This window comes from Colias eurytheme, chromosome 15 (assembly GCF_061535395.1).
Source record: "Colias eurytheme isolate Ceu_HAF_F1 chromosome 15, ilColEury1 Martin Lab GWU primary, whole genome shotgun sequence".
Taxonomy (NCBI): Eukaryota; Metazoa; Arthropoda; class Insecta; order Lepidoptera; family Pieridae; genus Colias; species Colias eurytheme.
Window position 1 is genome coordinate 2,438,233 of NC_142994.1, and position 27,756 is coordinate 2,465,988.

The 27,756-nt window shown below is 32.0% G+C and overlaps 1 protein-coding gene across 1 annotated transcript in view; it reads right to left on the reverse strand.

The window, feature by feature from the left end:
• The window catches only part of LOC149902137 (synaptogenesis protein syg-1-like), a 108,793-nt gene that overhangs the window by 33,942 nt on the left and 47,095 nt on the right, over positions 1-27,756 (reverse strand). The window contains exons 2-3 of the mRNA XM_090110385.1: positions 24,051-24,213; positions 13,906-14,102 (exon numbers count right to left, since the gene is read on the reverse strand). Coding sequence (XP_089966511.1) covers positions 13,906-14,102; positions 24,051-24,213 — 360 coding nt within the window. The remainder of the gene's footprint in view (positions 1-13,905; positions 14,103-24,050; positions 24,214-27,756) is intronic.

Here is a 27,756-nt window from a genome sequence, read left to right on the forward strand (position 1 = left end):
TTTGATGATTCTTTTTTTTTGGTTGAAAGTGTCTTTTTTGTCCAGTTCTGACCATTTGAGGGTAGTTTAGTTGTTTGTTAAAAATTATTATGTGGCTGAGAACAAATACTATGCTATGGTTATAATAATTATATGTACTAGTTAGTGCGTGAATGGAATGCATTCAAGGAATGAGGTATTGTAGTATTATTATTAGTATAGCATTGTAGTATTTTATCATATATTTACTATGTACCTAGTGGACAGCTAAATACAAGGAAATTAGTTAATAAAGTTATTAAAATAAATTTATAAGCTTATTATATTAGTGAGCCGCTGGCGTTTCCACGAATGGATATATTAATTTATTTACAACTCCGTCTCTAGGCGTGTTAAATTTTTAGTTAAATTATAATTTATAAACAATTAAAATGTTCGTACTTGTGTAACATTTTTTATATCAATATTCTAATATCCAGAACTAGTATGCAAATACCTTTAGATAATAATCTATTCGAAAATCCGTTGAATTGTGTGACGAAGCCGAGCGGGTTCACATAGATTGTACGATAAAACCAATCATTCACACATGTCAAATGATTGCAACTTTTGTGTTAGGAAAAACGATTTTTAGTTCACAGTTTTGGGGTGATAAAAATTTGTTTGGCGTTTTTAATTCGCCATATAACTGTTTTAGTACAATAGTAGTAATGTGTTACAATAGAAGTTTTGTTTAGTTGAAATAGAACGGGATATTACGTGTGCAAAGTTTAAAAAGTATTAATTAATTTATTAAGCTATTGCATAGCTTTTATCTCAGACTTTGAGCGCGGCGATCGAATGTAAAAATTCCGTAACGAAAAAACCTAACACCCTCCACTACAACCGGCACAGCGATGCGATGCTATGCAATAGCTTTATCGCGGCAGTCCTCGAGTGCCACACGTATTTTTTATACTGCAGTTAATAATGAACATCGAAGAGAAGACACCGATAAGCTGCATAAAATTAGTTAATTTAGGCTTATTTACTTTAAGAGAAAAACCCGAATACTTAAGAGAAAATACTAGCATTTCTGAAACAGAATATATTGGAGTATCTCTACGAGAGCTTCATTTTGATCACGCTTAATCTATTTTGATAAAACTTATGCCATCCATACTAATATTATAAATGCGAAAGTAACTCTGTCTGTCTGTCTATTACTCAATCACGCCTAAACTACTGAACCAATTTGCATGAAATTTGGTATGGAGATATTTTGATACCCGAGAAAGGACATAGGCTACCTTTTATTGCGAAATATGTACCACGGGCGAAGCCCGGGCGGACCTCTAGTTATGATATAAACCTTTAAAAATATAGTAGCATAGAAGTAGTTCTACGCATATTTGCATTTCTTATATCTTAATGGTGTAGAGATATAGTTATGTATATACAGAGAGTCAAGAGAGAGTATATTATTTTAATATGAAAACCAAAGCATGGTGACCATAAAATATGTTCTCGAAGAAGCACCACTGCGTAATGAAGCGCATAAAATAAACAACGTATTGAAGTTTAAATACACGGTTATTACCAGTCATTAAAAAGGCGACCACCTGAGTCCATGTATTGCAGTCATCAGGGTAAGTGCATCGGTTGCGAAGTAATGAACTTCGGTATAATCGATACTTAAATGTCAGCTTTTCAACCGACTTCATGAAAACGAGGTTCTTCTGGGTTTGTTAGCTCGGAACTATTGACTGGGTGAAGCGATTTTGATGATTCTTTTTTTTGTTTGAAAGTGTCTTTTTTGTCCAGTTCTGACCATTTGAGGATAGTTTAGTTGTTTGTTAAAAATTATTATGTGGCTGAGAACAAATACTATGCTATGGTTATAATATAGATACTAGTTAGTGCGTGAATGGAATGCATTCAAGGAATGAGGTATTGTAGTATTATTATTAGTATAGCATTGTAGTATTTTATCATATATTTACTATGTACCTAGTGGACAGCTGAATACAAGGAAATTAGTTAATAAAGTTATTAAAATAAATTTATAAGCTTATTATATTAGTGAGCCGCTGGCGTTTCCACGAATGGATATATTAATTTATTTACAACTCCGTCTCTAGGCGTGTTAAATTTTCGTACTTAACATAAAGGAAGTCATTTAAAATATATTAGGTATTAAAAAAAAAATTGGTTGTCTGTAAAGTCGGTTTACTGACGATAGTTGAACGTGACAACGTCCGATTGTGCTTCTTTGTCGCTCGTTCCGCGCTCTCGCTTGCACTTCAAGCCTTACATGGAACGCCTCAGAGCGAGGTAACGCTGCATGAGTTATGTTTTTTCGTGCGTGCAGCCGGCTCTATCGAATTAGACGTTGTCACGTCAAAAATCCATAGATATAGATAAGCTTCATAACCAAATTCAACATACTACATATTAAATTAATATTAAATCAGCTAACTTTTCAAAGATTTCACAAAGTATCCCTAATATTAATTAATTAACCAAACAATATGTGAACAAAATTGTGGGTCAAACTTCAAAACAATTTCTATTTCCATACCATATTAATAATTTATGGAAAACTTCAAAATATTTCAACCTAGAGCAAACTACCCACTTATAATTACTATTTATAAACAAAGTATGCTTGAATATAAACTAAGAATTTCTTGGTAATTAAGAGCGTATGAAAATTTATATTGCAAGTTTTCTAATACCAGTTTAAGAGGCTATTAGATAACTGATATTGAAGAAATAATATCGATAGTCGTGATAAATGTTATATAGGTATTATTTAATAAGCGAACTTCTAAAATGTAGGTTTGTTATACAACCTTTTTTTAATAATATTATTTATGTTTAATATTATCTTGATATTATCAATAATCATATTAAAATATATATTTTAAAGTACATTATTTCACATCTTTTTTAGTAAGTTCATCATACATATAGTGATGCAAATAATTATTTAGGTAACTACGTATAAACTAAAGCATACAATATGGTTTTGTTTATAATTAATTGCATTAGCATACCTACATAAAAACGTTCGTGCAATGGAAATAATATATAGATTACAAGCTTTCCGCCCGCGGCTTGCCCGCGTTTTCAACGAAAAGCCGCATGGTTCCCGTTTCCGTAGGATTTCCGGGATAAAACCTATCCTATGTGTTAATCCAAGTTACCCTCTATGAGTGTGCTTAATTTCATTGTAATCGGTTCAGTAATATTTGCCTGAAAGAGTAACAAACACACACACATCCTCACAAACTTTCGCATTTATAATATTAGTAGGAAATAGAAAACTAAGTTTAATATTTAATATCCACCGTCAATTAACTGACTATTAAACTTGTTTGTTTCATAAAGTTATTTTTAAACGTTGCCAAATAAAACAATAATTTATCTAAAATTGAAAATTCAGAATATTTTTGTGGTAACCTCTGCTTATATTCCCTCGTAACGAAGTCAATTAAAATTTCTAACTGGCAAAACGTTTACCGCCAAAATTACAAGTATATCCACATGTTAAAAGAACTTTTATCGCATATCTGAACATTGGGCATTGTTATCTTTTAACTCTTTAAATAAAACGACTGATATGATTACAATATTCGATGAAAAAACATTCTTATTACGGTGGCGGAAATCTCAAATTTGGGTGTGCATTTATCAAATGCTTACCTTTTTCCTAAATGCTTATACTTCCGAACTGACAAGTATCTTGACCGAAATGAAAGTCATCGTGATAAAGTTGGGACACACGGTAGCTCATAATTGAGTTACCCTACATTTAACTTTTTCCCGGGACCGTATATTGCTTAAATAAAAACCTTCTCGAAAAGTCCTGATGCAAATTGCTTTTGACCGGATAATGTTAAAGGACTTTTTGTTTTCAGCTATGTAGGTATAGTATGGGAAATATTAAAGAATCGTCATATTATTATGTCAGTAGGTATAATGGTCAAAAAATGATTCACAAAATTAATTTATAGCTACACGAAAAGAAAGATCACAGCAAAACTTTTTCGGAATCAATAACTTTTTTTCATAATATTTCGCAATATTCTTTCACACAAAAACACAATTTTAAAGTCGATGAACTCGCCTAATACTTTATAAAATACGTCAATAATACCTTGAAACCTTCAAACTGATTTATGGTTCAAATATTCAGATCATAATATGGAAGATAGTTTATCACTACTATTATAAATTCGATGGCGACACGCGTATGGAATCATAAATTTAATATACCACGCTACGGGACACTAATTTATATTAAAGAAAATAACCCAAGGCTGAGAAATATTAAATATCTCAATTTACGTGTAATATATGGCAATTTGTTTAAAAATTAGTTTCTTTTTTTATATTTAGATAAAATTTTCACACCAAAATATATGAAAAGAATTTTATGAATGCTGTACCACTGAAATGTACTATTTCTGAGTTATATAGAGTCTTAGAAGAGATATATAGAGGGATTGTACAAGAAGTTTTGAGAACAAAACCGAATTAAAGTATTTTTAATATCTCATTTATTTAAATACTAGCGATCCGCCCCGGCTTCGCACGGGTGCAATGGCGGCCGGCCGGTACCGCCGCAAACGCTACGTCCCGCAATTTTTAAATCTGTAATATCTTCGAAAATATTCCCTTAAATCATACGGTGTAAAGGGGCCATATAGATCTATATTAAATGAACAATGTATTCAAGGTATTTAATTGGTTAAGGATTAATGCTGTATTGGTTAAAATCGCTTCGAAAATTAACCATTATTTGTCGTAAAAAGTAAATGACAAAAAAAGTTATTGTGGGTTATCCATAAGAGATAGACATATACCATCGCGAACTTTTCTGTAGACCTTTTCAATGTGTACAATACTAAGTACATTATTTTGATAAAACTCGTAGGGCCTGCGTTTGCAATGTAAGCGGAAAAAATGTAATTATTTTCGACATCACATTAGAAACCTCAAAAATAACAGTACTTCTCCACTATTTAATGGATGTTATTATACATATAAACCTTCCTCTTGAATCACTCTATCTATTGAAAAAAATCGCATCAAAATCCGTTGCGTAGTTTCAAAGATTTAAGCGTACAAACATACTTTATTTTACTTTAAAAACAAAAATACTTTATTGAGCAAAGGGACGTAGATAGGGACAGAGAAAGCGACTTTGTTTTATACTATGTAGTGATAGGCAAATCGTAGCTAGAACGTAAGTGCCCATCTAAGTGATCAGCCTTCTGCTCTACTAGAATCTTATTTAATTGCTCTTAGGGGATCGAAGTTCGGCCCTCTCGATTAGACGCTCACACGTAATAATTGGTGGTTAGAATATCTTTAAATTGGTGTATATTGTTATTTAATTATTTTAGGGAATGTTTATGAAACAAATATGTTAGTGCCCTTCACTAAACACTGAAAAGTTTGAGTGATTACCGTCAATTGAAATAGTACAACATTAACAATTAAGAATGTGATGGTTGTATTAATTATGGTTTATACCATGTCAGCAAGGAATAATTGGGACACATAATAACTTCTATATTACTGGTGCATTATATAAGTTACGAGTACGAGTTAATTTCTTCTGGTAGCTAAATTATTGGAGTGATATTCTCTACAAACATCTTTCCACCACTCGCTAGCTTCTCCTATATTAACACAAATAAATTAACCCCAATAAGAATACACAAGATGCGTAAATAAGTGACTTAATAAAAACCGGCGTATATTGAACGTCACGTGAGCGGAACGGCCGGGATGTGTCTTCCATCTGGCCGGCCGCCAATTCGTGCTTTATTATTGCTTAGTATATCATTCTTTTGCAATATATCCTTGACCATGCACTGCAGCCTGCGGTAAACTGTAATTTTGTTAAGCTGCACGACGCTGCTAAACTGCCGATGTTAATTTACGGGCCGGAATTTAGTTTTTGGGCCATTTTCGGTGTGTTGATTGAAACTGTTCGAGATTGTATAGCAGCTAGAGTATAACCACAGTATAACGAAGTATATTTAAATACTAACAAGAAACATAACAATACAACAAGAAACAAACAAAAGTACTTTATTGTGCACCAGGAAATAAAAATTACAAAAGCAAATATATAAAAGAAAGAGACACAGTTGAGCACAACAAGCGGTCTTATCGCTAAGACAGCGATCTCTTCCCGACAACCTGGAACAGACTAAATACTTTAGTAACAGGAGTAGCAGGACATAAAAAGTGGATTATTTATAGGACAAAGCATCCAACACAGCACTAGTGTAGCAACTTTTAAAGAGGGTGGAGACCACTTAACAACAGGTGGTCAACTTTCTCGTTTACATGCTTTTAAAACTGGTCGCTAATAATAAGAAAATGAATAGAGCATTGTTGTCTGTGTGTGTTGAAATAAATGTTTTCTTTCTTTACTTCTTATTTATATGAATCAAGATGTCCTAATTAAGCAGCCATTGAATTAAATATTTTTTTTCAATTAAATAACCTATTACTGCTCAAAACACACAAAACCAATTGTATAGTTTTTCAGCAGCCTGCCTGTGTATGCGAATTACATGGCGTCATACTGATTCGTGACCACATAGTAATTTCATTAATTAAAGGCAATAAAAGTAAAACATTAACCATGTTATGTAATTGCACTCATTTCGCATTACATCATTTGCAGGGTAATTTTTGAGATTCGGTCAGTGCATTTAATATTGTCATTATTTTGTTTTATTACTTAACACTATTTTTGAATTGGCTCTCGTTATAATATTTTATATACTCTCTCAATCGAGGCTCTAGTGGGAAAACCAAAATACAATCAAATGGAATAATAATAGTAAAAGATTTGTTTTTTTTTTTTCACATTAGACTTACAAAATACTAGGTAGGTTTATAATGTGTAAGTATAATATACCAATGTGAATTTTTATATCATGACGTATCAAAAAAATATTAAAAGAGCTTATTAATATTAACTTCATCACCTTTACATTTTTCACTAAAAGAAGCGTATATCGTATTCAAGATTAACCCATTTTCATAGGAAATTGGAAACACTCCAAATCGCGAATAGACATCGTCACATCGAAACTCAAAGTACGTTTTTATTATTACCATAAAATAACATCACGTCCCTATTTCCTAAGTGATAGGGAAAGGTTTATAAGAACATATTGCGGTTTCTGTATAAAACTTATGTACTAGAACAAAGGGTCCCATTATTATTATCATTTTCATTCATTCATTCATTCATTATTATCTAGGGGACGGTGCCATAATGCTAGGTATGCTAATAGATACCTAGTGCTGGTTATTACACTTGAAGTATTATTATGCAGTTACCTAGGCTTCGCCCGTGTTAATTTACGATATCTACTAACTACCTAATGATACTTATGAACTACCTTATGCATCAATTTACTTTTCACACTCCTCCTTCTCTGCCTCTTTTATTTATACTCTTACACTCACACACAAACACACACATGCACACACGAACACCATCGTATTACGTCTAGAAGAAGTCGTGAATCATTTTACACCGACGACTACTCCCAAGAAGCACAAAATTGACAAGACATAAAACAACTACACCCCATCCACGTCGGCCATAAACATTCCGTGGGCTCTTAACATTATTTGAACGCAGTATTGGCAAGATGTTCGCTATATAAACCGGCCCGATTTGGCTTCGTTCCTATGTCCGAACATAAATTGTACTGGACAACTGGTTCAGGTGACTTGCACGCTGGCAACACTGGCCCATCGTTATTATTATGGTAATTGATAGTATGCTGTGGGAATTTGTTATTATGCTGTAATATTGAATGGGGGAATTATTGCTCTTTATAGAAATACTTTTCCTAGATTCATTCAGCTTGGATTATCTGTAGTTCTTTCGCTTGAAATTCCCTTTTCATAGAACTTCTGTATTGTCATATAACAAGCCATGTAATGCAGCACTATTGCACGCCTCATAAGCGAAGCGTTGAGGTGGGTACTACTGTCACTTCGCGCAAAACATCTGATTTTTCAAACTTAAAATGTCTTTATGTATCATACATTGCACTTGTAAGATAATACATACACACACATATTAAGAAAAAACACTATCTTTAACGTTCATGATATTTTTGATGTCATTTTTGTTATTTAAACTAGTTAAAAAACAGTTTAAAAAAGTTCTGTCTTGGACGTCCGTGTGTCTGTATGTGCGGATCCTTTTTCTTGTTAACACGATAGCGACCAAAATACTTTACTAATCGAGTCTTTTTTTTTTCTCTTACGCTTGAGTATGCTCAGGAATAGAACCCTTTCATTTTTCAGGGTCTGATTCGATGTGGTTTAATTGTTATTAAATAAACAAAAATAATAATTAATAAATATTTATTAAAAAAAAATTATGAGGCGTGCACTTTTGGATTTTCCAAATTATTTTTCATTATTAATATGGGAATTAATAGATTGTAGTAGTATATTATTACCATTTTAAACTTTCGTGGAACATGTCAGCTTTTCACTCTCGAAAAGATTGTACTAACTTAACTATTTATAAACGAATATGTTTTAATCGCATAACGATGTGCTATAAATGTCTTCATGAAATGTTATTTCATATAAAGTGGTTTTCACGTGAAAAAGGATATTTGTTCTATCTAAACACAAATATTTTCGTTGTGGTAGCGTTTGCTTGAATTTTTACGTTTCCATAAGAATTTATAAATAAAAATGCTCGTGTATATACAGTCTATGTTGAACTGAATTTCAAGTCAATCTACTGACTACTTTCCAATTTTTGCGGACACCAGCATAGGGAAGTTGAATTTTTAAATAAAAAGGAGTTTGTGTAGAGTTTGAAACACGATTTCAAATTCTACATTTGATTTATGCAATACAGTTCAATAAGCTTTTACAATATTGTGTAACTGCACAGTTCAAAACTTTTGGATATATCTGTCAGTGAAATGACAGAAAATGTATCAAAGTATACGCAGTGCTGAATCAAAATGAACTTTATCAGTAATTTGTGAAAGTGGTCCTTGTATTTTTATTCAATTATCATATTGTCGAACTCTATTTTTTTCCTTTGAATTTTTCGCGAATGTACGATTAATAAAATATTTCAACATTTTTCAATTTTCAAAATTATTTATAAAATTTCGATACTTAATGATTTTAAACGTATTTCAAATACACAGTCCGTTCAATATGTTATTTAATTCTACGGGTTGCATATTTCCTAGAATACGGTCACAGTCTATTTGCTTGAAACTTTACTCCAATTTAGCGCAAGGATTTTCCAGGAATCGAAAAATGTTTAATAATTTTTAACTCACTAACTGAGAATGTTTTAAGCCGAGTTTACCAACCCAATCAACTTTGATTGGGTTAGTTATTTAGAAAACAAGGAATTTAAACTCTGCAACATATTTAATCTAGTTTTTTTACTGTTAAATTAATTATTTTTTAAAGAAATAAAAAAAATCTAACGTAAACCTTTCAAAAATAATTGTTCTGTACGTCGCAAGTGAACTAATAATAATATGAAGTACAATTAAACCAGAAAATGTGTTTAGCAACAATGACACTATAAAAATATTTTTCATATTGTATCAGTTTAAGCGTTATCAAAAAATAACATTCCACAGTGTAGAATTTGACAACCTTTTTGAATGGACAAAGCAACGTGCAACACTTTTAATACAAAACCCGCTTCATTATGTACAAGTTTTGTATTTTCAAGTATCATCACTTCCAATCATATTTAGTTACACAGTTGCTTTTATACACCTGAATGCAGTAAATTAAAAACGTAATTTATTTCAACGGATTTCGAATCATTTCAAACAGGTATTTTATTATTAACTAGATTTCCGCCCGCGGCTTCGCCCGCGTTTGCAAAGGAAAACCCGCATAGTTCCCGTTCCCGTGGGATTTCCGGGATAAAAACTATCCTATGTGTTAATCCAAGTTACCCTCTATATGTGTGCTAAATTTCATTGTAATCGGTTCAGTAGTTTTTACGTGAAAGAGTAACAAACATCCATACATCCATACATCCATACATCCTTACAAACTTTCGCCTTTATAATAGACATAGCAGCATTCTCTGCATTCCGCTTTTAACAAACGCAGATATTCATGGCGATGGGAAGGCCTTAAATAAATGCCAATTTACATATTTACACGTGAATGAAACCAATCACGTTATGTTGGTAATATATTAATATTTTGTATGAATGGCTACAATTAAGGTAAAAGTGGAAATAAAATTGTGTGTTTAGAATTTGCACGTTTATTTAGTCGTGGATAATGTGGGTAGTGTTGTAGTTAATGTTAAATTATTTGGAATATGTACACTACACATAATGTTTAAAATGGGATGTATGTTTCTTTATAAAAGTATTCTTGTGTATATGAAATTAAAAAAATAAGTTCAATTTATTACGTATAAGCTCTATTTTTATGTAATCTTGGTAATGGTCAAACTTAGAACATAATATTAAGTACCTGAACGTTTAAATTACTAAATAGCTTCTGACTTAACCATGAAATAAATTTTCATTGCATCACTGGTTTAGCAAAATAAAAACAAACATTTTGATTAAACAACGTAAATGAGACATGGAAACGTTGGACATTTTCGGATATAAACTGCCAAATCCGACTAATCTTACCTAGAGTGGGCATGGCATTAGAGATATCAATGACGTCGCATTTTAAAAACTAATTTTTCCTCTACCGATGATTAAACTTTTGTATCAGAAAAGATGAATATAATAACGATCTTATTTAATGTGGACTGAACGCGTTTTTCGAAATAAAAAGTTTAATTAATTAATATTACGAAGTGTAGTAGTTATTAACAATCTTAGTATCGATGACTACCAAAAATGCATAAAAAAGTCAAATCCAAATAGACCCAAAGATCCAAAAAATCTGGCAACCAATAGTATTAGAACGAAAGCAATATGGATGACGAAATCCCGGCAACTTTGCGGTTTTTATATTTTTTCAGATTTATCCAATTATTCTTATCAGTTTTTCGTAGCGAGATTGCACCGGATCGGAAAAGTAATTTTACCTGTACGGTTTCGTTTGACGTTGCTACTGGGTGCTGTAAAATATTAACAAAAATCTTCGATGAATCCAACCAACGTTGGATCAATCAAAACGTAAGATAAGCTTTTATTTGTACAAGTTCTCGGAGTAAAAAGATTACTGAATTTATTTTGAGGACTTCTAGGGTCATTGTATTTTGTTGTAGGTACAGTCATTGCTGGTACTTTTGATAAAAGACTGGTAAAAGCAGTTTTTATGAATTTTATGAAATTAGTTATTATGAATTTATTTACTTAAACTGCGTTCATTTTAAACAGGTATTATCCAAACCGTTTTCTATTTATTATATTTTGAAGTAATATGCTTCAACTGCTCTATTCATCTCCTATTAAATTTTAAAGTAATATATTAGGTACTTCAAATCATACATTCACAAAAAATCTCTACAAGCAGATCGAGAAATCTGTTACTGTCTTATCAGTTATAAGAACAAGGGTCTCAAGTAGGTGATGAATATCCCTTTAGTTAAAAACTAATCAATCACTGGAAACAGCTGACGTGCGAGATTCCGCGTCTGAAACGCTTTGCTTTTTGTTCCTCCCGTAATGGACAAGTGGCGAGACGTTGCTCTTAATATCTGTTTCTTTATCTATAAGTTTAGGTACTAATATTATAAAGAAAGATTTGTATGTCTGTATGTTTGTAAAAAATTGACTCATAAAGCACGGACGAAAGTCCATCTTTAGCTATACACTATAGGTTAGTACAGATTTAGATAGAGAATATCCGTCCAAATATAGGTTCATCACCAGAATAATACATGAGCTATAGAAATACTTGATTTTGCACGTGGGTTCGTTCGCGGGTTATACCGCGCGGTACAGCTAGTATACCTATAATAATTATTATGTTTGTTTGGATGTTTGGTAGATCGCGCTGATTTGAAACATTATTTCAGTGATTGCTAATCCATTTATCAAAGAAGGCTATAGGTTATAATCATCACACTAAGATCAATTGGAGCAATACGTGTAAAACCGCGGGCACAGCTAGTTATCTAAATAGTGTTATGGAAATATGTGTGGTAAGTATCAGTCGTATTTAGTCGTTTTACCATAAAAATAATATTCGGGCAAATCACACTAATATTCTGTTCATGTTACATAATTAGTAAAATCGGTGAATATAAAGTCCCTTTTACACCAGTCAGTTTAAATGTAGTAGTAATTATAGCAGTGTAGTTGTAGTAATGTACTTACACAAATAATATATTTTCTCTAAAATAAATATTAAACTGGATATCTAAGCTAAAATTTCCCACAGAGAGCATCTCTTTAACGGTAAAAGGAAGGATGAAAATCAGTGCATAACTTTGAATACTCCGTTAAGTCTCATGAGGGCTAGTCTCTGACCTCTGGAAGCGAATAAAAGCTTATACATATTACCCTTCTGTATGATTTTGCCTTAATTCCTTTTACTGTGGAACATGTTAATATAAAGTGGATATTATTTTTAAATTCCTTCAAGAGATTTTAAGTTGAAATATTATACGTATAAATTATATGCAATAGTATTAAAATAATAATTGGCTAATGATTATAAAAAAGGTAAAACATCGCTTCAAATAAAATGAAAATATTTAACTAAGAGCAAAATAGAAAGAACAAAGGAATACATAAATAACGAAGAACAAGATCATATTGCTAGGATAGCGCAATCTACTAGACACACTGGTGAAAAAAAAAATATTATTTTCTTTATTAGACAGCATTTATAGGCACCAATACTTAAAACACGTATAAAACATTTACTGCATAAATACAGTTGCATCATAAAACTATAATAACAATGAAACGGTGTTTTATTTTAAATTAACAGTGTTAACTTTTTGTATATTGGACATTTATGAAACATGCTCCACGTAATAAAATTACTGAGCCAGTTTAAAGTTATTAACGGGCAGTTACTTTTAACAGCGTTTTTTATTGTTAACTCGATTCATATACGAGATGATAATCGTAAATGTGTTGATGTTTTTAATTCGTTTTATATGCAATATTTCAATAATGGTATACTTGTTGCCACATACCGAATGCACAGAAAAAACATTGATAAAAATTATTTTACTGCTCAAACGTAATTGATACATACTAGGGTAGCAAGAAATTATGAGTAGTTATCTTTCCTAGGAATCTTCAAATAGAGGCATTCACACGTATTCTTTTGTTTACTAAATAAACTCATAGAAATAGCTTATAAATCTTGCACTGCAAGCTTTAACTTTCAATCGACTGCAATACTTCAAATTTAATCAAGTCGGAACTTCTTTAACCATATAGGGAACTTGGTCGTACCGAATGAAGTTTTCGACGATAACACGAAGCAAGAACTAGCAGTTTCTAGTCTGTGATACTTTGGAGTTGAACCGTGGTAGCATGGGTGGGAGGAATGACGTCACGTTTTGACTTTGGAAATTTGTCATAGAGCTCATTCATGGATATTGTTGTGTGACTTCTTTGTTCACTTTTAGAAAGTATTGATATAAATATATAAAAATTGCAATACATAAAAAATATTAAAGCCTGGCTGAATTTCAGGCAATTTTCTATCGTCTTTTGATTTAATGCGAATGTCTGTTTTTCTTCATATCCTTCCAGATTTAACTGCAATCATTTAAACTTATAATGATGCCATATCTAATAATATTATTCAGGTCCAATAAAATAAAAAATCTACCTACCTATATCCGCTTGTCTTTTGCGTTTTGATCCAAATGGCTCGAAATGGCAAAAAGATTTACAAAATGTTCTAAAAGAATATTCTACTGAAAACAGAACTCAATTAACTTACCTATAACATGCAGAACGAGTTTATAATTCCTCGTCGGCGACACTTTGAAATCGACCCTGCAGCGGTACAGTGCGCGGTCGGTGGGGATAACGTCGCGGATCTTGAGCGCGGAATGCGGGGACGCGTGCCACCGGGCGCGCCCCGCGAGCGAAGCGTCGGCCCAGTGTGCGGTTGGGCCTTTCATTCTGCCGTCGTAACTGAATCAAATAACAATAATAAGTATCAAGGTCATATTGTTTCATAATTATTATAGTAGAGTCAATGTCAAGTGTGTAGTACTATTGATATGATAAAACATTTCCCACATAGACTCTATCATAATATTAGGATATTGAACTTCCTTTTTTGGCAAAACTCCTTCGTGTTATAAAAGTTGCGCTCCATGTAGTAGGTAGGTATCCAATACATATTTTCTTTAACTGATAGGTATTATAGTAATATAAATTGTTTTCTGAAAAGTGAAAAGTCATTACGGTACAGGAAACTAAAAGATACTTCCATGGAGCAACAAAACAAGAGAATTTAATGTCATTCCATTTTATTTACGCCGCACCTTGGTTAAAGTCTTGTCAGCTTAACAATTTACGTAATAAGCGAATCGCAACATCTCTGTTTCCTCGCAGCGAGCTATATAAAATACGGGAATTAAGAAATCAACAAACAAGTTAAATAATTGACGTCGTACCGCTTATTCCTTACAATATTATCTCGAGCCATTTATTCTCCAAGTTTCGGTAGAAATTCGCGTGAAGCTAGCTATGCTTTCAAATATAAACGTTTCGACTCATAAATATTTCATAACTAAGCGGGCTTTAGGTGCCTTCCTAACTCTTAAACGAAGTTTCGGAATGTAATGCCGATGTAATGAAGCATTGGATTGACATGCTATTGCTTTGAATATGTTGGGAAATTAGGTCAAATTTTTACCTAATTTGCATTATAATTGGATACCGTATTCATATGGTATTACAATTCAACATATCACAGAAGGATATAACGTTACGGTTAGTTAAAAATATTATATACTTGTGATACCTAAATGGTACCAGATATTTGTTTATACTGTGATTCTACAATTTAGGTATCTGTGAAATAATAAGAACTAGTCACTATTATGGTTACCTACTAAAGACGTAACAGCTATGTCAAAAAGTCGAGTCGATAATACCCGAGCAACAAGCAAGAGTTTATTCTTCGTTTATTACACAATTGTTGCAGAAAGAAAAAGAAAACAAATGAGGGTACATTTTAATAATTTCACACATTGACAAGTAACAAATAGTGACATAGTATCTCATATACATGCATATATTCAAATATTAAACAGCTCCTCGGGTTATTACTTTAACGGATACTTTAATTAGAATTTCCATGACCGATATTAGAAATATCTGTTATATAAAATACATTTCCCATTCTGACTATCTGAAGCTACTCAAGATTTTATTAAAACATCTAAGAATTGTAAAATTTAGCTGAAAACTTTTAGTTTTGAATTGTTATTCATTTATTTATTGGCTATTATAAAAACTTCTTCATATAAATATTTCATTTACTTGTTCGTTCATTTTGTTCAATTCAATTAATTCTGCCGCCATACCACCAAAATAAATATTATGATTATCATAACTTCGATATTTAGTAAATTATATCTAAGAGGCTTTGTAGCTTTCTGCCGCAAGCCTTAATGGTATAATTATTTGCCATCTGCGGTGTCTTTACAAATCACAGCTAGTTACTTGTAACTTTGATATAACTGAATTAATGGGATCGAGGTAGGTCTCGTGCTCATGTAAATTGAAAACATGTTGCTCAATGTTTTAACATATTCAATGTACTTGTGAATATTAAAACATACTTGAATAAAGAGCATATCCTATCCTACTAATATAATAGCGGCAGTACACATGGGGCCAAGGCGTTGGGCCAACGTGTTGGGAAAAAAATGAAGGATATCAAGATTCCTGTTCACACATTGGCGTACTGATCATTCTGCATTGGCGCTTCAAAGATGGACGTAGTCCGTAGAAGTTCTTGCTACCGCGGCAATTTATTTATACAGTGCGTTTAATTATTACGTACATGTGCACCAATAACAATGAGTGTACTCTGCCGTCTGCGATGATACCATTTTCCAATCTCTATTTTCCTTTCTTTTATTTCTGTATAAATAAAACATTATTAAAAAATATGTTTAGATTTTTTCAAATGTTTAAAATGTGTACATTTTACATTTAATTTAATTTTAACTACCTATAAAACGAAACTTTAAAGATTACGGACGGATGTATTGATTGGTGATATTTGATAATATTATTTATGTAATAAAGCACAATTTGATCAAAATCATGCTCATTGTATATTGTTTTTAATTTTTAAGAACAAGTAACTGTTTCATACTATTTTACTCATTTTATAAATATATTCATTTTTTTATCGAAAATGTATGAAAGTGAGTTATGAAAAACATCTAGAATAATATAATATGTAAATAGAAAATAAAACATCTAATTTATTGAGTCATATGGTTTTTATTTTTGTGTAGTTCATGCCGTGGATTCCAAATTATTCCTTCATGTCGATACAATTCTACGAATTGTAAAACCTCATTGCTTGTCCACATCGGCGCCGCCATCGCTATCGGAACTTGGAAACGTAAATTTCATTGACGCGCAACGATACTGTCTCCGCTGACGAGTAACAACAAACTGAACAAGACACCAACGTGTGAACGCTGTTTGCGGAGCGCGCCAAGATCCTTTGAAGTGTGCACAAAAAACCGACAACATTCGGTTGGCCTGCCAATATTGGCGCCAACTAGGCTAATGAAGCTAATAGCGGCAGTACACATGGGGCCAAGGCGTTGGGCCAACGTGTTGGGAAAAAATGAAGGATATCAAGATTCCTGTTCACACATTGGCGTACTGATCATTCTGCATTGGCGCTTCAAGGATGGACGTAGTCCGTAGAAGTTCTTGCAGCCGCGGCAATTTATTTATACAGTGCGTTTAATTATTACGTACATGTGCATCAATAACAATGAATGTACTCTGCATATCTGTCTGCGATGATACCATTTTCCAATCTCTATTGTCCTTTTTTATTTCTGTATAGGTAAATAAAACATTATTATGTTTAGATTTTTTCAAATGTTTAAAATGTGTACATTTTACACTTAATTTAATTTTAATTACCTATAAAACGAAACTTTAAAGATTATATAATATTATTATATTAAATGATAATATTATTTATGTAATAAAGCACAATTTGATCAAAACCATGCTCATTGTATATTGTTATTTAATTTTTAAGAACAAGTAACTTTTTAATACTATTTTACTCATTTTATAAATATATATTTTTTTTATCGCATTGTATGAAAGTGAGATAAGAAAAACATCTAGAATAATATAATAAATAGAAAATAAAACATCTGATTTATTGAGATTGGTTTTTATTTTTGTGTAGTTCATGCCGTGGATTCCAAATTATTCCTTCATGTCGATACAATTCTACGAATTATAAAACCTCATTGCTTGTCCACATCGGCGCCTCGGGCCTCCATCGCTATTGGAACATGGTTAAACGTAAATTTCATTGACGCGCAACGATACTGTCTCCGCTGACGCGTAACAACAAACTGAACAAGACACCAACGTGTGAACGCTGTTTGCGGAGCGCGCCAAGATCCTTTGATGTGTGCACAAAAAACCGACAACATTCGGTTGGCCTGCCAATATTGGCGCCAACTAGGCTAATGAAGCCAACATACCGCCAAGTAGCTCTCTACACGTTGGCCCAACCCGTTGGCCCAACACGTTGGCCCCATGTGTACTGCCACCATAACATACCGCCAAGACGTAGCTCTCTACACGTTGGCCCAACCCATTGGCCCAACACGTTGGCCCCATGTGTACTGCCACCATTATAAATGCGAAAGTTTGTAAGGATGTGTGTGTGTGTGTGTGTTTGTTACTCTTTCACGCAAATACTACTGAACCGATTACAATGAAGCTATTTTAAAATAAACACGACTCTAAAAATTTAAATACAAAAGAGTTACTACTACATATCTTTATATTGTGTACGTGTATTATAAATGATAATATTTAAAGTTTTCGATCACCACGATCTTTGTAATCCTGGTCCTAGTTATAATAAATATCTTCGACTGCTTCTGTTTACCTAAGCTTCTTGTTCAATAGACTTATTCACATTACATAACTCGACAATAATCCTATCGTCAAACTTATTGCCTGAACTTATCATCCTCCCTTAAGGTTCACATTCCCGTGCACGTACGCCTTATTTACAACTTCCAATGAATTTATCACGTACTACAATTTCGTAAGTATGAAGGCAATATAACCTCTATATATTTACTAATACCCATCGATCATTAGACCATACACTCAACAGGCTTACTATAATATTCATCATAATCCATCATGCGACATTTTTCTTAGAATAGTGACACTGATCAAAGTTAATATAATTGATATTGGATTAATAGATTGACGTGTGGGTCGAGTTGAGTATGAAAATGGGTTTTAATAAATTGGTGTTAAAAGCATTATTAGGTTTATGCCTTTATATGAGAACTCTCATCATAAATTTGTGGTTTATGTGTAAAGTAAAAAGTGTTACCCACTATTTAAATAAATTTATACAAAAAATAAAACGGTATGGTTTCTCTATAAACAGCTAGTTACCTATGTCAAGTCATTGAATAGTGTACGGACAATTATTATATTTTTGAGACTTATACTAACGAAGGAATTTTTACATATCCTTATAATATTATATTCACATTTTAGGCCTTCTATGATAAATTAATATAAGTGAGTTTATATTAAAAGCACGACCCACTTCCATTATTCGTATTTCCTTTATTTTCATAGATATTGGACCAAGAATTCCTTTCTTTGAATTGTATTGTGTCAATATTATCGAAGCGAAGGCCAAATTATTTTATTAACTTATTTCCATAGAAATGAGCAATATATTCAATTCAATAAAACAATATTTTGTTGTACCTAATTGTTTATATGAAACATGTAAAGCCGTAAAGTTGTGTATTGATAAAAATCCCTTTTTATGTGAATTGAATTAAAAAATACTTGTATGGATTGCATTTATTTCAATGCCTAATCCAGCTAGCAGTTTTCAGGCCAACAAAACGTTGATATTTTCATGATATTTTCTATGTTACGTAGATATTAAAACAGATGAGAGAAAGATTAATATCTAGTTTAATATAAATCACCAAAAAACAAGACAAGACCATAACGTTCACACACTACCGTAAGCATTTTAAAATTCACCTGTATAACTTCAGTGTAAAACGTCGACACCGCAGCTTGAACCTATAATAGCGGGAACTATAAAAGAACTCGTATCTAGTCCACACACAATCAGAGACAAACAAATAAGCATCCACTAGAGAATTGAACAGGTCAGCAATAATGTGGTAACAGTTCATTTTACGTAAGCACTCCCTCAGCGTATAGATGCAAATTTGTATGGGATATTATCTTTGCTACGTACTTGGAGTTGGTTTAAATAATTAAAGCGCTTTAGTAAATTGCTAAGCGCTGCGTCCGAGTGCAGGTGAATATGCTATGTCCATCTTTTTGCAAAATTCCGTTGTAATGTGTGCGGCATTTTGTACCTACTTAATAATCAGATTGACTATCATATCTACTATTATCATACCATTTTAAATATAGATTTTCTATTACAGAATAAAATAAAAAATATTGCAAGAAGTTATACTATTATTTTAATATCTTTTCATATGTGAAATATAAAAGTCTAAGAATTTATAGCAAAACTTGTGCGCAGTTAACCTAATATTATTTCAGAAAAGAAACGCAATAAATTTGAATATCTGACATACTGATATAATATTATATGGTATAATATAGATATTTATGGTATACTAGCTTTTGCTCACAGCTTCGCCCGCTTGCCGTTTAGGCATGAATAGGTAGTATAATGAGTTATATACCTTTTGATTACCTCGATTGAGATATTTTTTATTAGTATGCATTCAAATAGAGAAAAAAAAATCAGAAGCTCTACTTAAATTTTTATGCGCTTTCCACAAAGCTTTCGCTCGAAACAAACACACACATATTGTATTATGTTACAGCGATGAATATAACGTCATACACTACCAAAAATCAAAATGAAATTCACACAAGCATGTATTTCAAGAATCTCATGCTAGATTCACAATGGCGTCGTTATGCCATTTTCTCGAATATTCTACACATTCAACGTTACAATTTCTTCGGGGTCGTGTCGAAACTAATTTGACATCCGCACGGAACGGCCATGCATAACAAATGTGCTGCTGAGTGATGTATAAAATATGCACGCATTGCCTGATTGTGATTTACTCGGCTTTGCCTCGCATTGTTATATGATGACGTGTCATTACTGGCCCATATTTTTGGGCAATTGACGCAAGCGGCTTTTAATGAATCGGCCGTTGGTTGAAAGTCGCTGACCTTTGTGTTTTTCAGTAGCAAATGGTTTATTTGGCTTATCTCTGTATCTAGTAGGTACTATAAGTAATTTAGTACTAGATCTTTATCATGTTTTCTTTACATTTGTGCTCAAATTAAAACTATTTGAGTAATTTATTAATATTATAGCTTCCTGAGTTTAACAATTACCATTCAACACTCATCTAAACAATTTTGCACGTGCAAACTTTATTCAAGCTTCTATTATAAGTAATACAGAATTATGAAAATGAAGGTATATTATTAGCTGTGCTCATTCTTTAGTAGATTAATTTATTTATAATTGAAATGCACGTTTTGAAAGCTTTCTATTGCAGAAGGCTTCTTTTACGGGTATCGGAGCGTCACTAATCCTTATTAAGCTGTTATGGACGCAAGGGTCCTTTTTTAAAACAGCCGTTTTTACCTTCTTTGCATTTATTCTTCAATAAATGTTTATTAAAGTGTGAATTCATTTTTTTACTCAAATAAAACTTAGGGACCTATTTATAGATTAATACACACACATAAAACCCTTAGATAAATCGAGGTTTAATTTAAAAATAGAAATAAAGGATGTTTGAACGAGATAACAAGCATGCTCATTTTAACAAAAGTTATTTTCCAAAAAAAATTGTATGATGTGGTGATCAAGGATATCCAAACTAACTATTTAATCAATTTTTTAATTCGATTACGAAATCGGTAAACAGTAATTTTGCCTTTACTTCAGATACCTACATCGTAGTACCATAGTACAGGTGCAATTTGTCCCACGCTCAAAAGCACATCGGACTTCATTTTGCCCAACACTGAATATTGGAAAACCTTAGATACCTCGAGTGCCTCTCAATCAAACCATTGAAGCGCGAGTTCAAACTATCCGCATAGCAACAAGCCTTATGTATTTAGCATCGGCTGTGAAGCACTCGAACCGCTTCAAGATCCATAAAAGCAAACTTTTTAAATGGTTCCCGAGCAAGCACATAATGTGCAGAATAACAGCTATTAAACTTTCAAAGTCACGTTTCTGTTATAAGTGGATGATACATTTTTGATGTGTCGACAGGGACCAATGGTGAACGTAAACTGCGGTTTTTATATTTCACGCGACGGAAGCATGTTAAGGAAAACGTAAACTATGAAAAGTCGCTGAAATCCTGAACAACGTGAAATATTTCAAGGGCTTATTACACTTTGGTCGGTTTAAGGGCACTGACTTTCGAAAGTAGAGTAAAATGTTTTAAACTTTCAGTTTAACATTTTTGATGTTTACTTTTGAAAAGTTAAACTGATGCGAGATAGAAATTCTCACGTAGACAGCGTTTAATAAAGAAACACGAATAAAAGTGCCAAAATTGCTTCATACTTTCATCGTGAAAACTCGGTTATACGTCAAAAGATCAGCACAACGCAGTCTCGTACCAAAAGAACGTTCAACACTATACTGTAAAGCAAAGCAATTTTTAACACAAGCACGTATTTACACTGAAACACACATACAAGCTAATTAAAATTTTCTACTCAGACGCAAATGCACGCACCAGTTTCTCCTGTACAGAATTCTAAAAACCTACCATTGAGGTTTTAATAAAGACGGTTTAAAGTACGACTACAAATTTGACGATTGGCCCACTTAGTAGAGTAATCTCGTTTATGTAAGCCTAAAACCTCCGAACGAGCGTCGCATGTAAAACCGACCCTAAGTAGCTTCAACATGGTTTACATTTCACTGTAACACAGAATAAGACTTTTTGATTTAAATGTGAGAAATAAAACAGCAGGTGGAGGTTCTCTTTATCCTTATTAGGAAAATGAGTTTTTATTCTTTTGAAATGCAAGACTCTAGACCATCGGGAAAACGATATACCCTCATAATATAATGTAAGAGCTCTGGTAATATTAATCTTCCGTAGAATTGAATCCATTGTTCTGTATATTGTAAAGAATTTGAAGTGTAAGTAATGCTATCGCTTTCGAGCACCTTTTGTACGTTTATATAAAACTAACGGTCCGCCCCGGCTTCGCCTGTGGTACAATTTACGTTTTCTCTACATAAGAACCATCCTCGTACTTCAAGGAATATATAATAAAAAAAGAATTATCGAAATCTTTTCAGCCGTTCACACTACACAAGAACAATCAAACCAAGTTTTCTCTACATAAGAACCATCCTCGTACTTCAAGGAATATAATAAAAAAAGAATTATCGAAATCGGTCCACCCGTTCACGCGTGATGTCGTGACAACGGAAAACGGGTTCCATTTTTATATACACAGATATCACATTAAACAAATCTTCTTAAAATTGTTTGATATCAGGTTGTAATTTGAACTTTAAATTATTATTACAATTCGCAGAATGCCCTACGAGTATTTTATATTTAAATGAATTTAACGTGCTATTTGTTTACATATAATATTATATCATTTTATTCGCACCATTATTCACGTAATATTTATTTCCAAGATATCAAAGCGAATGTAGTAAAACTTTGTTTTGCTATTTTGATATAGGTAAGGGTTTATCCTAAAGGATAAAAGGGATCTTAAGAGGCTTACACTCGTCGCGTCTGTACAAAGATGGTATTTGGCCCACAAAATGTAGCGCGTTAAAATTGTTCAAATCTTAATATAATATACTACGCATATAAATCTGAGTATAAATAATTTAGGTTGATGGTGTCTTCTATTATCCACTACTTACGAAGTATATTGTTAAATAATTATTCTTTGAATTTTGTTGGGAAAATCGTATATTTTGCGCATTTCGATTACAATTATTTATTAATGTTATTTGATATTTATTTAACCTAAAAATAAAATACCATAAAAACGCGCCAAATTAGTAATTACAACAACGATTGCTGTGGACAAGTCAGTGCAGGTAACACATTCGCATTAATTATCTAAAGCTGAGCTTTTGGAAAGATTTGAGTCAATTTTAAAGTAGCCGCTGTCATCAAGCAAGGTTTAGTTAATAAAATTATGAATCAAAATGATGGCAATACAACATTGCCAATTTTATTAATGAAAATAACAAATAAGATTTAATTTGTAACTAGTAACTACACGTTGCTACTTATTATCATAAGCTCTCAAACCACTACAAAAACAGTACAAATAATTTCAAGCAAAACTCTCACAAAAACGTTCTCTACTTACAAAATTGTAGAGTCTAATATTTTAATTAAGGTTTGTTAGGAAATATGACGTTAATTTTCACTCCAAAGTACATTGAAAGAAATAAACAGTTATGACGAAAAGTAGGTTGCGGGTATTGATTTTTTCTTTCGTTTAAATCTCTGTATAACAATGAATTGTCTTTTTTTGGAGGATGATCTAGATTCACTGTTTGAGGTATTATATTTATATAAGTCTGAATTACAATCCTTTTGATCATCTTTATATTTATTTAATATTTGGATTAATAAACCGTGCTCTGACTGGTCCTGTAGTCAAAGTCGAAGTCAAATTTTCGAAAATTTACTTGCATCTTTAGTATTATGCAAGTACTTTCCCTCCAGGGCCCATCGAAAATTTCCACACTGTATATGCACGTCAGTTTTATACCACACATCTAGTGGAACCACGGTCTTTTAAAGCTCATATAAAACATAATACATTTACCTGTATATAGGCACGTCATCTTTATACCAGACGACGAGTAGCAGCGCGTCAGGAGGCTGCGGTGACCGAGTGTCGCAGGGGAGTGTCGCGTCACCACCGGCCACTGCTGACAGATTAACTGAGTCTAAAGACTCCGCTCTGACACTCGGGCCTGGTCGCAGACCTGGAAGGGAAAGGTGTATCAGATTTGGAATAATTGGTTCATTGGGAAAATAGTTATATGAAGGTGAGAACACGAGGGTAAAGAAGTAAATTGGTGTAAGAGAAATCAAACTGAATTGTAGTTTTACTTATTTATGTACAATATAATATAATGTCTCAATTAAAAAATGGAGTTTTATCTTCAAAGAATATCATTGAATGTACATAATATGCCTTAAAATAGTAGGTAACTGTTTAATTCAACAATCCACTCAGCATAATATGCATGATATTATATTATACCAATATCACTAGATTACTTAGCAAGTCTTATCAATCTATAGGTACTCAAGTTTATCAAAATAGTTTAGTTTAAATATTAAATTTATATAGATAATATTATAGCTAATCAGTATGCGTGTCAACGTGGTTTAACACTGAAAAATATTTCTATGCACAATATTAACCACTATAGGGAAAAGCTTTTAAAATTTTTACGAAACAGTAATTGCATGAACTTTGAAATTTCATTTAAATGTCACGCTCACCTTTTTTGTAAATCTATCTCGCTGATTTAATTAATTAATTTCATCAAATTGCTTTGATGTAGTTTATTTTGTCATAATAAACGAAAATTGGCCGGATTTTCCGTGATTTGAAAGGAAATTCGAGATCTTTAAAGCATTAAGTAAAATGTAGTAGGTACATTTTAATTGTCTGTTAAGTATTTTCTAGTGTTTGATTTTACGCTAGTATACATTTAGAAATTAAAGATTTTAAACGCGATTTATTCATTATATTATTGTTCCGAATCGTGTTTAAAATCCGTTAAAATCTTTAATTTCTAAACATTGAGTGTTAATTTAATATTTTTGTCGTGACTTTCAGATGCGAACTTTTATCAGACGTGTTTGCTTTCATAGAACAAACTGAAAAAAATAAAGTTAAGTGTCACTTTTTGTACATTTTGTATTTGTGTACTTAATAGATTTTTGTTATTAATTTTGGTTATAAATTATAGTAGAAAAACACAAACGTATTATTAACCATAGGTAATAATATATAGGAATATTTATGATGTAACACAAAAAACTGCTGTAGGGTATTATTTGAAATTTGGCACACGCATAAATTATGCCATGAAATAATACATATTACTTTTTACTTAAGTACAAGCTAGACTTTATGCTACAATTACTATAATAAATACTACCTTTATTACCAGTGTTTCACCGTAATAATGTTTGAAGAGCATGACTGTCATTTTGGGTTACCTAATGTAACAAAATTGTGACTCTTATATAGAAAATTACTGCAAAACTACATTACTGAACTACGTAATATCCTCTGCTCTTAAACGAAATATTTTCACCTTCTTTTGCAATATTTTAAATTGCTACACTCATATTTGGTTATTGGTATAGCCCATACATAGCCTTACTATTGAGTAAGTGTAACATGTATTGACATGGTCTATCCAACACAAACAAATTTTTCAATTCGAACCAATAGTTCTGGTGAAAAGCTCGCTCAAACAAACAATAAAACTAGATCTTCAACTTTATAATCTCTATGTCTAATGTCTATCTCTCTCACAATAATATTATAAAAATAGGTAAATTCCAATTTCCGACGGTCACAGCATCACGCGTGACCAACTGGACCGATTTGAATGATTTTTTGTTCATTTTTTATTGTCAGGAAAAATATCTTATGAAAGAAAAACTTAGACAATTTGCACAAAAATAAAAAATAATTTGGAAAATCCAAAAGTGCACGCCTCATAATTTTTTTTTTATAAATATTTATTAATTATTATTTTTGTTTATTTAATAACAATTAAACCACATCGAATCAGACCCTGAAAAATGAAAGGGTTCTATTCCTGAGCATACTCAAGCGTAAGAGAAAAAAAAAGACTCGATTAGTAAAGTATTTCGGTCGCTATCGTGTTAACAAGAAAAAGGATCCGCACATACAGACACACGGACGTCCAAGACAGAACTTTTTTAAACTGTTTTTTAACTTGTTTAAATAACAAAAATGACATCAAAAATATCATGAACGTTAAAAATAGTGTTTTTTCTTAATATGTGTGTGTATGTTTTATCTTACAAGTGCAATGTATGATACATAAAGACATTTTAAGTTTGAAAAATCAGATGTTTTGCGCGAAGTGACAGTAGTACCCACCTCAACGCTTCGCTTATGAGGCGTGCAAAAGAGAAATCTTAACGGCCACTTAAACTTCACAGGTAAAGCTACAAGTGACGGGTACAGCTAGTATTAATATAGATTTCATTTCATGCATGAATTGTTGATAATTTAATCTTTGACTTCCATAGTTCTTAGATACTTTACTGATTGTTAGACATAATTTATTGTTATACTGTGATGCAATGTTATGAATTTTATTTTATGTGATTGAATGTAACGTTGGTATTTATTGATTTAACTGTATTTTATGTAATTTAATGTATTGTAGCTATAGTGATGTGATATTTATCTGTACTATGATTTAGATTCAATTTATTTTATGACATGTATTTAAAAAAAATAATATTTTACTTGATCTATGAATTGTGCTAAATAATGTAATTTTTAATAATTTTTTTTTTAACCTCAATTGTGCTGTGTACATACAATTTGGCTGGCATTTTACCGCAACATGTGATTAAATTTGTGTATAATTAGTCAAAATTGTCAGCTGTGATGTGTACCTATTTAAATAAATAAAATATAAATAAATAAATATATTACAATTCTGTAGAGGAAAGTCACCAAATATGGAATAGTATCCTAATATGGAATTCCTTCATTTCTCTAAGACTATAAGTATGAATCGCAACATTCGACCATCTTCTGTTTCATTTGGTGTACTAATTATCGCACTAACACCATCGAGTTAGTTGCGTGAACGGTTTCCGTGTGGCAGGGGTGTTTTGTTTTGTTGCCATGCAGAAATTTTTTAAGGTAAGTAATAAATGAGTATTTACCGGCTATTATGTTTGTTTACATAAGTGTTATACTATTTAGTATATCGGTATTATGTTTATTTCACCATTTTGTGATCTTTTGTCTTTAAAATATTGTGAATTGAAAAAATATTTAGAAGAGTTTGAATGAGTATAAAAATCCAAATATGGACAGTCGTCGGTGTCTAATTATGGAATACTATAAACTTGCTATTATTTTTTTTAAAACTGTATGTAATGTTTGTTTTTAGAATGTCCGGTTCACAATCAACCTAACGAAAAATCTGGGATGAAGAAAAAACGGCACAATCTATAAAATTCGTCCGAGAAAAGAAAATGGGGTATTTGAAAGCGGCACAGGATTTCCAAGTCCCTAGGACAACTTTATTTCATAATTATATTTCTATTTCTTCTTTCAACGTTATTAACTTTATTAAGAGAAACAAACAATCGAAAAAAATAAGGATGATAGTGAAGAAGAAAGACTCTGAGGAACTAGACGTTATCCAGTTTGATGAAGGTAGTGGAACATGATGAGTTGATGGACCAAGTGCCTTCTGACTCTGCAGATGCAGAATGTAACATACATC